Genomic DNA, 14,244 nt, shown 5'->3' with positions numbered 1-14,244 from the left:
GCATTTACCTAATAGCCTGTTCAAAGTACAGATCTGTCACATTTCCCCAAATGCAGTCACATACCATGGTAGCATCAAGTCTAATAAAAGTAAAATATGCATTGAAATGAGTGGGGACCCACCTGAATTTGGTTTGTGACCCACCTAGTGGATCCCGACCCACAGTTGGAGAAACGCTATATTAATTTACTGCACACTCTTAGGGAATGGATCTATCAATGGCTGTTAGTTATGAATAGCAGCTATTTGGAAACTTTACGCTGCATCTGGAGGCTTGCTGATAAGGTGCAAAAGAAGGAGATGGGTTTGGCTTCCAGGCTCTGATTGTGGGCTTTCAAGAGGCATCCAATTGGCCACTATGAGAGCAATTCCTTCCTCTCTTGTCCCCTCAATGAAAACACTTGAGCACACCCTGGTCATCTTTTGCCTTGATTGCCACAACCTTCAACATCCCCCAATGGTCTCCCTTTACCTCTCTGCTCTCCTATCCCATTACCCTCCTGACCATTACCTTTGCTCCCCTGTTGTATGATCAAATGTTTTATTTCCAGGCATGCAGGAAACATGCATTCTAACATATGCACTTGATGCTAGATGCCTGTTGCAGGTCATAGGGCCAGATCAGTAACGTGACTATGTGATTGATGGATTCCAAGAGGCCACAGTCTAAGGTAGTGGTTTTCAACCGCTGTGGAGGCTGCCTCAGGTGTGCCTCGGGGCCAAGGAGTCAGGCGGCAGCAGCAGGAGAAGCGGCTGCTTGGAGCCGCGTGCAGCAGGAGAAAAAGGAGCAGCTGCGCAGGGGCTTGGATGCTCCTGCTTGCCTGCCCTGCGCACTGATTGGGCAGGCAGCCAGGCAGCTAAAGGAGCCTGGAAGAGCGGGTGGGAACATGGTGGGAGTGAGAGCGAGCAGTGAGAGTGAGGAGGGAGTGAGAGTGAGTCTGAAGGTGGAAGCAGGTAGGAGCCAGAAGCAGCTAGCGGGAAGAGGATGCTGGAGAAACCCTTTTCCTTGCCAGCAATGCTCTAAAGTGACCCTGCCTGTGTTGCCTCCCCTGGCAAGGCTTTGACAGGAAGGGCGCTGGGTCACAATCCTATTCACACTTACCAAGTAGACGTACAGAGGCTTGGCCGCACTCTTTCTTGAATACATGAGCAGCCAAGTGATGCTTTTCTCTTCTCCCCCACCCCCTCCCCCTCCCCTCCTGCACACACATCCCCCCATCATAACTGCAGTTAACCCCTCTGACTGCCCCTCCCCACCCCTCCCTCTTCCCCACCTTCCAAAGTTCAAAACCAGTTGCCTCCCATTCTCTTTCTCTCTCCCCCCCCCACTCCAGTGAATCCTGCACTTGTTTCAGTCACATGTCCTCACTGCCCCTCACACACACACACACACACACCCGTTTCTCCAGTATGCTCAGTCTCATCTCTTTGCCAGCACCTCCTGGCATCTCAAGCGTATCAGTTGATAACAGTTTGTACAGACCTGCTTCAAAACATTGTTCTTCCTTTCCAGAAACCACATACACCTGCCTCTCCAAGCTTCTGGGGAATTTCTTTCATTGTCTTGTAATGATCTAAGGCTGCAATCCTAACCACACTTTCCTGGAAGTAAGCCCCACTGAACAAAATAGGACTTACTTCTGAGTAGACCTGGTTAGGATTGTGCCCTTAGTTATATTAAATTGTAACTTAATAATGTGATTAAAAACTAGTAGTGTGCCTTGACAACTTGAGTGCCTTGTCAGTGTGCCGTGAGCTGGAAAAGGTTGAAAATGGCTGGTCTAAAGGCACACTTTTCATTGACCCATGTAATCACACACACACACCCCCATAACTGATTTATGGAGTCCAATGCTCCACATTCAAACAGAGCCATATTTACTTCCCCACATGGAAGGCTCACACCTCAAAAATTCAGATGAAGCGTACCAACTCCAAATCGGGGGGGGGGAGCAGCACATTTGGTGTGATAAAAGCTATCTTATAAGGGCTCCTGAGTTATGGGGAAACAATTTCTGCTGGTCAAAGGAAAGGTTTTACACTTCCAACAGTCCTCCCCAAACCCATGATCAAGCTCAATCTAGGAGCAATCCAGCAACAGACCTAGCCACTGCACCCTCAACTAGGTGGAAACACAGGCAGAACCCAGCAGGGGTCATCACTAACAAAAGAGGATCTCCTGACTGAGCCAACCATACCCTGAATCCCATAGGATTGTTCTATGGGACAAACATCCATGGGTTTCAGAGCCTCATGGTGTTCAGTCCACTGTTCTTCATTCACCAGTTGTGGTACAATCTGTGTCACTGTTTTCCTGCTTTGCCATTATGGACTGTAAACCTGCTGGTACTACATCAAGCTAGCCACATTCCAGCCACCATCCAAGGCCTCTGTTTCATCCAGATTTAATTTCAGTCCATGTGTTCACATCCAGTCATTCACTAACTCAAGACATTGATCTAAGACAGTGTTTCTCAAAGTGTGCTCCTAGAAGCCGTAGTGCTTCTTTAGACCCCTTAAAAGCTCCACAAGTACACAGTAAGTGGCCACCATCTGTTCAGTGCTATGTCACTCCGCACACGTGCATACACTCTGGGGCTCCTCAAGACTTTGCATATATACCAACAGGGCTCCCCAAGACTCTGTTCAGGAGTATAAAGGGCACCTGAGAACAAAAAGTCTGAGAATGACGAATCTAAGGAATCCACAGCTAAGAATGGAAATGAGATGTATAAGAGCATATTATGATAACATCTCACACCTCACCCCTGGATGATTTCCCACAGCGACTTCAGGTAGATGTTAATAGTATGGTGGACAGGATAGAATCTTGCAGGACATCACAAGCCAATGGCCACGGTGTTCTGCCAGATTCCCAATCCAAGCCTCACTTAGGGAACTTATGCCCACTCTAAGCTAATTAGCTCCCCTTTTGTTCCCCAACAATGGCCCCAGTTCTTTACTGCAGTATTGCTAGACTCCACCACCAGGGTAGCTTGCCTATTTAAACTGCAGAGACCCAGTTCCTAAGGCAGCAGTCCTTCCAGGTATAGCAGCACACCTTAGCTCCCCAGCTCTCCGCAGCCTGTTCGAGTAGTCCATTAGTCAGTGAGCCAGATAATCAATTAGCCAGAAGGTCAGTCCACAAGGCAGAGCCCTAAGTCAACAGTCCAGTAGGTCTGTTAGCCACAGAGTCAGTCAGAGTATCCAGTCCAGAGTCAGTAAGCCAAGTCGGTCTCCTCTCCTACCTGCACTCCTTCTACAACCCACAAACCCTTCCTGCCTCAGGTGCTCCTCATAGCCTTAGGTACCTCATTTCCTCTAGTGGCTGCAGCTGTGCAGCACACCCTTTGCTGAAAGCCCAGGCCTTAACTCTTACAGGGGCCACTGCAGACACCACATTCCACCTCCTCGCCAGATCTTCCGGGATTCCAATACACATGGTGTTGAGCAGAAATAGTTCCCCCACTCCACCTTCTGGAGCCCACCCTCCAGAAGGAGCCAGAGCCATCACAAAGTAGTATCCCCAATACACATCCCAGATAGATGGCTCAGAAGCATACCACAGTTTTTCAGCAGAGAGAAACCAAATGTTGGGAACAGCAAGGCCTGTAGATAAATATGCAGTGCCCACCAGGTGGCAGCACATCCCAAGAAATAAAGGTTTAAGCAGAATGAATTCTTATAATTAGTTATAATCCTGGGTGGCTCTGCAATAATTTAAGGACAGGCTAGACAGGATAGTGGGCAGATCATGATCAGACGTCTTGTGGATTTTTTTAGAGGCTAAATTGTGCAGGGGGAAGAATGCCATTTTGGTTTTTTTCCCAACCCAAATCCAAGCCCCAGAACAGCAGGTATCTGTATGCTTTTGTTCTGTAAGGCAGTGTTTCTCAGTGGGTCAGCACCCACCAGTGGGTTCAGACCTGACTGTTGGAGGATCATGAAACTGACAAGCTGATAGCTGCCAATTGAAAATACATGGAGTCCTATGGAAAGTGAACCCAAGCCACACTGCATATTTACTCATGAGTAGGCAACCATGCATCAGTCCATTTCAAAGGGTATGCCAAGAGGAAAGCAACAGCACCAGAATGGTGCTCATGCAATGAATGCAGGCCCCCAAAAACAGCTAAGAAGGAAGTCCTCCTCCAAGCTGGCAAACTATGGAAACAGCCACACGTGCACATCTACTCATGAGTAAGCAACCATGCCTTGGCTCCTATCGAAGGTCAGCCAAAAGGGAATGCAAGGCCATTAGAATCCTGATCTGATTAACATGGAGCTCAACAAATGCTCCATAAGGCACCCCCCAATCACAGTAAAAAGGATAAAAACATAGGCTTGAGCTGGTAAGGTGGACCTTTTTTTTAGTCTCTTGATTCTAAGTGGGTCCCAATAGTGTGTCATTTTAAAAAGTGGGTCCTGGTGCTAAAAAGTTTGGAAACCACTGCTGCACAGTAAACAGAATTGGGATTAGGGGAGAAGCAGTTCAGGAAAATTACACAGGGGAACCTCACCTGCCCCTGGAACACAATCAAGAGCTTACAACCTAAGCTCTCATCCGCATGGGAGTCAATTTAATGGGATTCAACACCATACAGTTCAACACCATGCATTTGTTTTCCAAGCATGGTTTTCCATAGAATGGAACTGCAATGTGCTGAAGCACCTCCACCCAATATGTGTCTGAAGGAAACCCTGTGTCATCACAGCAATGGTGGAAATGTGTTTAATGAAGTCGCGCTAGCTAGCACAAGATAAGTCTTGAGAAAATGTATTAAAGCAAACGTCAACATGAACCAGTCCTCATAAAAGTGCCCATTTAAAAACAGGACTATATTGTGGCCAACAGTAGCGCTGTACAGAAAGCCGAACACAAATCTCTCGCCAACTTTTATTATGTTATGGAATGCATTTTAGAACGAAACAATAAAGTTAGCTAGAACAAAGCTTGCAATCTCCATCTTGCTGTGTGTGGCTGGAAAAAGAACAACGGATTTTCATCTGTGTTTATTTGCTGTTGTTTTGCATACAATATACATGTCCCAAAACATAGCATGCTGTATTCGTTAACTTCCCCTCCCCCAAGCAAACTAGAAATTTAGTCTAGAACTTAGCACAGAAAGCAAATATAAAATGTAACACTTAAAATTTCCAGTGTACTTTAAACCAATGACAAAGCAGTAACAGCCATTGTCAACACCATCCAAAGAACTGTGGCAGAGTATACACATCTTTCTCTTTTAGAAGTTTAAACACTAAGTTATTTCAAATTCAGGCACAATTCCAGGCACGCTTGGGCTTCTTTTTTGTTTCAAGGAATCTGACAGTAAACATGAATTGTGACCTAAGGACTTCACATTAATTTCCCAGCATTTCTTTCATGCTTTAACAGTTAGCCTTCTGTAAACATTTAACATTCTGATCCAAGACAAACTTATTAGGGGGAAAAAATATACAAGTCCACTGCATGCAATGGGATTTCCTTCTAGTAAGTCTGCTGAGAACTGGAGCTTTAGGCATTTAACAAAACCAACTTGTGCAACTGGTAAACGACAGCATTGTTTCCTCTTGCCTCATTCTGTTCAGTCTGGTCAACAAGAAGGGAGGGCTCCCACTAATGAAAAAACACACAATAAAATAATGTTTACATTACCCTATAAAGATATTACTAAACATTAAAACAATGCTGATATATTTAAAATATTTCTAGCTCACTTTTTTATTTTCATAAAAGGAGTCATCAAGGTGGTTTAAAACAATATTACCCTGCACATGCCTGATCTCATCTGATCTTGGACGCTAAGCAGGGTTAGGCCTGGTTAGTACTTGGATGGGAGACCGCCTGGGAATACCGGATGCTGAAGGCTTGTACCATAGTCTTTCGAGACTGAAGGTTGCCAACCAAAGTTAATTAAGAACAACAGTAACAATCTGAACAGAAATGGTGAGCCAGGCACATATATAAACAGAAGAACTGAAGACACCCAAGGAAAGGCAAAAGGCCTTAGCCTGCTTAAAAGCCAGCCTGGCTTCACCAGAATTGGAGGGTTGCAAATGAAAAGGCTCTGTCTCGCACCCCCACCAGCCACACCTTGGACAGCAGTGCAATGTGAAGGAGGGTCTCTGATAATGACCACAGCAGGCAGGTGGCTTGATATGGGAGGAGACAGACATCATCTCCCCCCTCCCTCCCAAAAAAAACCTACACTGGTACTTGCAAATCAGGGGGGACTATAAATAAGTTTTGAGGTCAGGAGCGGCACTTGCCCTCGTGCCACCCAAATCCTGCCTCTGCAAGCACAAGTGCCCTCCATGGATGAGAGGGCAAAGATAGGTTCCCTTTCGCTTCTAAGGACTACAGCGTGCAGCCCCCACTGCTCCATGCTGCTTTTCCTTGAAATAGAAATTCTTTGCACGGCAGCAGGAGTGCTGGAGACAGGGTCTCCTGGGGGCTGCTGTTCTTAAATTATGTCACCTCAAACTCACTCCAAGCAACACTGCATTATGACATAGAAACATTCAGAGGATTCTGGAGAGGGGGATTTTAATCTCTCCCCCCCCCCACACACACACACACTGGCAAGTGCCTGACCATTGCAAATAGAGCAGTACAGAGCCAAGAGGCATGCTCTTCCTACACAAAGGGGAGGGGAAGCAGGCCCCAAATTGCCTGTCCCTGCCTATGCCGCGCTTCATAGTCAGAGGGGATCTGCAGCTTCTCCCCCCTCCTCCTCCAGTATATCAAGTGGTATAGGCCTGGCTTCGTCTAACAATCTTCCCTCTTTCAGCAAATATTACCTGACTCCATTCATACGGTTTTGGGTAAAACTGGGGAGTAACTACTTCACGAGGCTTTGATTTGCAAAACAGGCTGCAGCAAAGAAAAACACAACAGTGAGTAAGAAGCATAGCAAGAATTCCCTCTTGAAACTACAACTCCTCAACCAAATCGCACTTCCAGTTCCGTTTATGAGAACAACAACAAAGTGGTCTTGCAATAAAATAGAGGTGGAAGTTCTTAAAAGATAACTTTTGCCGAGAATATTTGGGGGGGGGGGAGGTGTATTTCATAACCCTGTCATGGAATGTGTGTGGCTTTTTTTAAACCTAGAAACTCTGAGATACTATGCCAATCCACAATGTAGTTCTAGGGGCTTCTGGGTTTAGGAAAAAAAAAAAGCCAGCTACCAAGAAATGCACTTATATTTTTTGGCAAAGTGTGATCCCTGAACATTAGTGGAGGTCCCAATCCCCAAATTTAAAGCAAAACTCAGCACCACTCTTAGTATTCCTTTTAAAAAAATGCAGAAACTCTCAAGGATGCTGCAGGATAGGAAGAGGGTTTTAACAAAAATAGTGGCAGTCACTATAGGTCAAATTACGGGGGGGGGGGACAATTTCAAATAACTTCTTGTAAGAGTAACCTTAGATTGCTAGGTGAGTTGAATAGTGGAAACAGCACTACAATGGCTCCCCGAATTACTGATGGCTGCTTCAGCTATTATGTTTATGTTTAAACATAAACATCATTTAAGTCAATCTCCCAATGCTGATGTTTGCATTGGCTGAGTATACACATGTATGAGCACTTATTCATCTATACATATAATCCACGTTATTTTTAGAACATTTTGTTCTGTGTGACAACTCGATTACAGCAGACTCCCTGCCTGCCATCTCCTCTCTCCCTGAGCTACGCAAGAGCATAGCAGTGATACATTTTAATTCATTCTGTCTACATGCGTTTTTCAAATACATCTTTTCCTCTTAAATAGTGATGACATATGGTAAATACAATTAACTCAGACTGCAGTGAACTCTGCACGAATTGCCCTGAATACATAATGAATATATTTAGGTCCTTTTACATCCCCAGAACTGTGTTAAGGCCCAATCCCATTAACCATCAGAGCCGGCGCTGAACTTCAGTGCCATGTGGAGGGCTGACCAGTGCTCCTGCAGCACCGGCCAGCGGTATTTTCAGGACGGGGGGGATGTGGGGATGGGCAGAACAGTGCACGGGGAGGGTGGGGTAGCGGGAGAAACCCGCCCCGGAGGGGGGTCAGCCCAGCAGAGCAGAGCTGCAAAGCCCAAGACAGAGAGCTACATCAGCAAAATAGCCAGTGCAGACTTGAGAACCCCAAATGTGGGGCCTGGGGCTTACCCCGGGGGAAGGTGACAAAAGTTCCCTTCCCCTGAGGAGACCTCCGACAGCCTCAGCTGTGCCGCTGGATGCAGTGGTAGTCATTTTGGTGCCACTGCACCCAGCAGAGGCGCCAGGGATATGTAGCCAGTGCAGACTCGAGAAGCCCGAATGTGGGGCCTGAGGCTTTCCCTGTGGGAAGGTGACAAATTTCCCCTTCCCCAAGGAGATCTCCAGCAGTCCCGGCTGTGCCGCTGGATGCAATGGTAGTCATTTTGGTGCCGCTGCACCCAGCGGAGCCACCGGGGATAGGATTGGGCTGCCTGTCTCTCTTCAGATTTTCAATGTACACAGCATCAGAGCGTACAAAAATAAAGAACAATTTAAAGAAAATGCTGGCCAAACAATATCCTGCTGGAGGTGAAAAAGAAGGAATCATTTTCAGAAGAAAAAACAGGATTAAGGACAATTTTGCCTGCATGGAACAGTAGGTACGGTTGATTGGCACAAAGAGCACAGGGTTCACCATGTTTCCCAGCAGAAGTGAGGACCAAAAGGAAGGTGGTTTTCATGGTGAGATGGTGCAAATCGCACAAAGCAAGAGGTTTGAAGGCTTTACCCATCAGTTGTGCTAATAGGAGCCACTCATGGAAGAATGCAAACTGTTCAGTCCTTTAAGGAACTGTTTAATTACTGTTTAACTAGTCACTGAAGCCAGACTGGCCCCACAAAGCTTCTTTGTGGGAAACTGAAACATCCACTAAGTGGACCTTTCAAGAGGACTCTGGCAAATCCTTGTTAAAGCATTCTGGATGCTGAACTTCCAGATCCAAAGAGACTGTCATCTTCTAAAGTAGTTGTAAGATCTCACATCTTTGTACAATGGCAAAGGCAGCTGATCACCTACTCTTGGTATAGGATACTGCTTCTCAACCAGTGGTAGGGGTACCACCAGTGGTACTTGAGGCAGTGTCTAGTGGTACAAGCAAGATCCCCAAACACCCATCACCTGGCATGAGACCAGCAATGCAACACAACAAACAGCTGGGAGAGGCTCAACTTGGTGGGCAGAGCTCCCGTATGTGCTTTCTGCATGGACAAAAAAAAACCTCTTGTCCACCCTACAGGTGTTTGAAGTGTCACCTCTGGCATCCCAAACTGGAAGGAACTGGCAATGATGTCATTGCCTATTATTTCCAGTGGTATTTCCAATAGGTGGACCATGCAAAGAGGTACAGCAGGGGACAAACGCTGAGAAACACTGATACAAAAGACTGCTCTGAAGCTAAGTCTAGAGTTTTCAGAGAGCTCATGTTCCAAGCAAGTCCAATGATTAGACTGCACCCACAGCAGACGATTATATGGCTACTGGGTGCTGGTGGAGAAAGAAGAGTAAATTTAGGCTTTTGTGTGGCCAAGAGGTCAATGTGCATCTGTACCTCAGAGTGGAATTCAGACTGGGCTGTTGAGATGGGCCCTCAAAATCTTCCCTCTAAAATCAAGGAAAGCTGAGTGCTGAGCAGAAGATTAGTGGCTCACGGAGCAGCAAGACCAGCAGAGGAAATGTTCTTTGAATTCAAAAAAGAATAAGCTCTTGGCTGCCCCAGCATAACAATACCAGAGTAGCTTTTTCTGTTGAGATTTGAGATGTGGTCAGAATTTGTAAGTAGATATTAAGGCAGAGATTTCGACTGCCTGGACGTCAGGAAAGGCTAAAGGGTGTATATTTTTCTGTTTTTTGTTTAGGGATGATTCTGAGGGTCTCAGACACTTCTGGTTTTTACAGTACTTTGTCTCCGAAATTGATGGAAGTTAAGGCTGACCTCTAAGTTGGGGTGACAGAACCAGAGTCTTTGACAAACCCAAGGAAGCAGACTTAGACCTTGGGTTGATCAGAGACCTGAGTGGCCAGGGGGAAGGGTTACAGTACTTGAACAGACAGTCTCCATGAGAGTTTTTATAACGGGGCACAGTTCTAAGATGAAAGGCTCTTTCTTTTGTGCCTGCCTGGTGAATTGCAAACATTGGGCACAAGAGTCGATACAGCGAACATTACTGTCTGAGGAAAAAAGTTTTCCTCCACAAGAAGAGGTAAAACAAATCTTTTTTTTTATAAAGATAAAAGCAGTGAAAGGTGGATTCATAATAAAATTAAAGACAACAAAGACAGCTTTATGAAGAGGCAGGTTCCATTAGTGTACATGCAGAGAGACCACAAAGAACCATCAGAATTTCTCTCCAATTATTCTATTCTAATAAAGAGGTCAGGGATCACTTCTGGAAGCTACGGAGTCTTGGAGTTCCAAAGAAAGGGAATAGCTACTAGGAGCATCTCCTTGTGTGTGCCTGCGACTTGTAACCACGACCAAGATGTTGCCCTTAGCAGACTATAGTGGTTGTGATGGACACAAGAAGGCAGCCTCTGGGAATGGCCTACTGTTGAGCTGTGGGCAGGATCCAGTTCCTGGGAGTCCTCTCAACAGGGAAGAAGCAATCAGCAAAAGGAGAAGGGAGGAATTTTTATTAGGTTGAAGGCAGGGAAGGGAAGAACATTAACAGACCAATCCTAAGCATGACTGCTCAGAAGTAAGTCCCGTTAGTCAATTGGGCTTGCTCCCAAGTAGTGTGGATAGGATTGCAGCCTAAATCGCTCTTGCACCATAATCCTGATCTGCCCCTCCTTCAGCTGCTGTCCAAAAGAAAGACAGGCAGCTTTAAAGTCATGACTAGCATGGGCCTTAGTTGCAATGTGGCTACAGGAAGAGAATTGACAGGAAAATCCCGCTGTCCCAGTTACACAAGTTATCAGGTATAAAAATGAACTTACAAATGCTGCAGCAGAAACGAGAAAGACATAGGCTACCTTATAAGTTCCTGGCGAGCTTTGCTCTGTAACTGGGCAATTCTCTCTACACCAAAACGCAGTGGGCTATTTGGGCCATCAGACATTAAGTGGTTAATCGCCAACCTTAGGATGTTTATCTGCAAAGAGAATGGACAAAATCTGAAAATAACAAGGCTAGAAACTCATTAAAGATTTTTTTGGTGGAGTTTAAAGAATTAACTGCCTAGATTTTAAACAAATTACTGATTAAATAAAAGACCATTTAAATAAAAGCTGTCAACCACTTAATTATTTAAATATCTTTTAAATGATCAATTGATTACTTTTAAACAAATATTAATTTAAATCAGGGTCGCTCAAACCACAGCCTGGGGGCCGGATCCAACTTTTGCGCGGATCATCCACCTGGTGAGTGGACTTTTCGGTTCCACCTGGTGGATGATCCGCGCATGAAGTTTCCCTCGACTGGGATACAGGGATGCTCTGGGTAGTCGCATCTGGGCAGGAGGTCTGGTCTAGAGGGTTGAGCCTCCATTTGCCTGAAGATAACATCCGAAGGTCGCCAGTTTGAGGCCACCGGCACCGTGCAACCTTGAAGCAGGTGACAAGCTGAGCCGAGTTATTCCATCTGCTCTGACCGTGGGAGGATGGAGGCCAGAATGTGCGACCAGATCATGAAAGAAACATCTGAATGTTGTGGTTTCTTAAAAGATAGAACCTTCTTTCAAATTGTAAAAATCCCTATGGGGATTTAAATTTGCCTGCCTATGTAAACCGCCTTGAATAAAGTCCGAGGAGAAATCTGAGGACCAAGAAAAGCGGTATAGAAATACCTGTATTATTATCTGCCTCAAAGTCCTGTTGCACAGCATTCTGGGATGCTGGGCAGATGATACAACTGCCCAGAGTGTCCCTGCCCCCCCGATTAAGGGGGACTTTGCATGGCACCTTGGTGGAATGCTCAGATGTGGTCTGGATGGGGGCCACATTCTGAGCACACAGCAGTCGCTAGTTTGAGTGCTGCTGATTCAAATTAAAGTCTCAATATCGTTCCTTTTGGTGGGTTCGAAAAAAGCATGAGTAAGAACAAAATTCTTGAGTAATTTGAAATGTGTAATTCCACCAGAGAATTAAAAGAAGACTTCACCTAAGAGTACAATAAGGAAGATGCCATATGAATACATATAAAAAAATAACCAAAAGCTGACGCCACATCCAGAAAAGGCCTGGACCCTGATGAAAATAATCTGCAACAGGGCCTCTACTGATTATCTCACATGGGTTAGGTTCATGTGGGAGAAGGTCCTTCACATATCCTTTTCTCAGACCATTTAAGGCTTCAACAGCATTTTTGAATTGCACTCAAAAATGAACTGGGGTGTCGGATAATAGTCTAACTGCTGTATCCTTAACAGTCATACAGTTATGCCCTGTGCACAACATGTTGTGCTTATCTGACCTGGACATTACCAAGGCACTGAAAACTACTACTGTACATGGTTATGTTCACATCTCCTAGCAACTTCAGAGAGGCTTCGGTCCTATTTTCAGAACCATTACTCTACCAAGCTTTGGGTCTAAGGTTTAACCCATTTCTGCTCAGCCCACAGGTGTACACATTTGATCCACGTTGCGTATACACAACACTAGGCAGAAATGGCTTAAGGAAGTCACTCAAAGTCCGATACGTATTCTGCAAATATGAAGGCTTTTGACATACAAGATTATTTGCCTGAAAGTAACATGCAATCTCAGTGCACAGCAATCAAACAGCTTCTTAATTCTGTTGAAGGCTGGGAATGGCCTTCCAAGAAATCTAACTGCAGTCACTGAAAGCACAAAATGTTCCAATCATTTATTATAATGCAACAAATTGCACATTTTACCTGCGTTATATCCTCCACATCAATATGAACATCAAAGGCAAGCTCCATGTCATGATCTGGAAAGACGGGGTTTCCCAGGTCATGGTGCCACCCCAGGCCACAAAGGGCACCAATATATCTCTTCCTGCTTTCATTAATTCTAAACAGAAGGACATGGGAGATAGGGGAGAAAGAGAGTGCAAGTTCAATAGTAGAGGACATGGTCTTTATGTAGAAGGTTCCAAGTTCAATGCTGACAGCTCCAGGTAGGGAAAGACCCTTGCCTGAAATCCTGGAGAGCCACTGTCACTCAGGGCAGACAATACTGAGTTAGATGACCCACATGGTATTAGACAGCTTCAAGGTTCCTCTAGCAACAAGCTAAACACTTGCTATGGGACACAACTAGTAAATCACCCTTAGCAAACACAGCATTTAAAGCTATGCTGTGCTTTTCTTCCACTGTCACTTTAATGTAAAACTTACCATTTACAGGTAACTTACAGGTACAGAAGTAAGGGACTAAATGACCCCTACCTTCATGCCAAGACTCTGACCCACAATCACTGCTCCACAGTTACACACAGGTGCTCCTTGGGAGTAAAGCTAAGCTTCTAACTACATGATGACTCATTTAAGGTCATGTGTGGTTTGGTCCCTTAGACCCCAACCCACCTCTCTTCTTCATGTGCACTGAGTATCAGTAGCATAGCTGGGGGCCATCACAGGACCATGGGCGGTACTCTTCTGATGGGATGGCAATGCTGCCCCCACCAGGGTCGTGCCCCCCTCACTTCTCCCATGCCTCTTCAAATGTGTTCCTAAGGGTGTTCTGAGGCCCAGGTAGGCCTTCAGGACACCTTAGAACAAGGATGTCAAACTCGTTTCATACAGAGGGCCGAAGTTGGCATTCATGATGCCTGCTGAGGGCTGGAAGTGACATCATTAAGCAGATGATGGCCAAACATAAGCACTTTGTTCTCAAACAGAAACTCATTAACAGCAAATGGCAGAAGAGAAAAACGTGCAAATCTTGTTCGTATTTTTAAGATATGAAAGAGCTCAATTATCATGTTGGGAGAGCCCAATTATAATGGGGGCCAGAGAAATTGCTTCTGGGGCTGCATGTTTGACACCCCTGCCTTAGAACGACATTTCAGATTTTCAGGAAAACCAGAAGGCCAGAATGTTTTAAGGCCTGAGGCCACGTGGTCTCCCTGGTCTTTGGAACACCTCTGGATGTGATTGGAGTACAATTCCGGTTGCATACAGTGGGAATGACCCAGGTTAGGGGCCAGTCCAAAAAGGTGTGCCCTGGGCAGCACACCTTCGAGCTATGCCACTGCTCAGTATCATCTTCCCTACACCCCTCACTTTTAACCTTT

General features: G+C 45.5%; 1 protein-coding gene and 1 pseudogene across 1 annotated transcript in view; one reads left to right on the top strand and one right to left on the bottom strand.

The window, feature by feature from the left end:
* Nucleotides 1-5,518: 5,518 nt before the first annotated feature.
* The window catches only part of TDRD9 (tudor domain containing 9), a 68,279-nt gene continuing 59,553 nt past the window's right edge, over nt 5,519-14,244 (bottom strand). Inside the window, exons 30-33 of the mRNA XM_066612299.1 lie at nt 12,881-13,019; nt 11,013-11,131; nt 6,805-6,877; nt 5,519-5,620 (exon numbers count right to left, since the gene is read on the bottom strand). Coding sequence (XP_066468396.1) covers nt 5,519-5,620; nt 6,805-6,877; nt 11,013-11,131; nt 12,881-13,019 — 433 coding nt within the window. The remainder of the gene's footprint in view (nt 5,621-6,804; nt 6,878-11,012; nt 11,132-12,880; nt 13,020-14,244) is intronic.
* On the top strand, nt 5,755-5,873 carry LOC136637355 (5S ribosomal RNA; annotated as a pseudogene).

Source organism: Tiliqua scincoides, chromosome 1, assembly GCF_035046505.1.
Source record: "Tiliqua scincoides isolate rTilSci1 chromosome 1, rTilSci1.hap2, whole genome shotgun sequence".
Lineage (NCBI taxonomy): Eukaryota > Metazoa > Chordata > Lepidosauria > Squamata > Scincidae > Tiliqua > Tiliqua scincoides.
The sequence above is the reverse complement of the archived record's forward strand: the minus strand, read 5'-3'. Positions and strand labels throughout refer to the sequence as shown.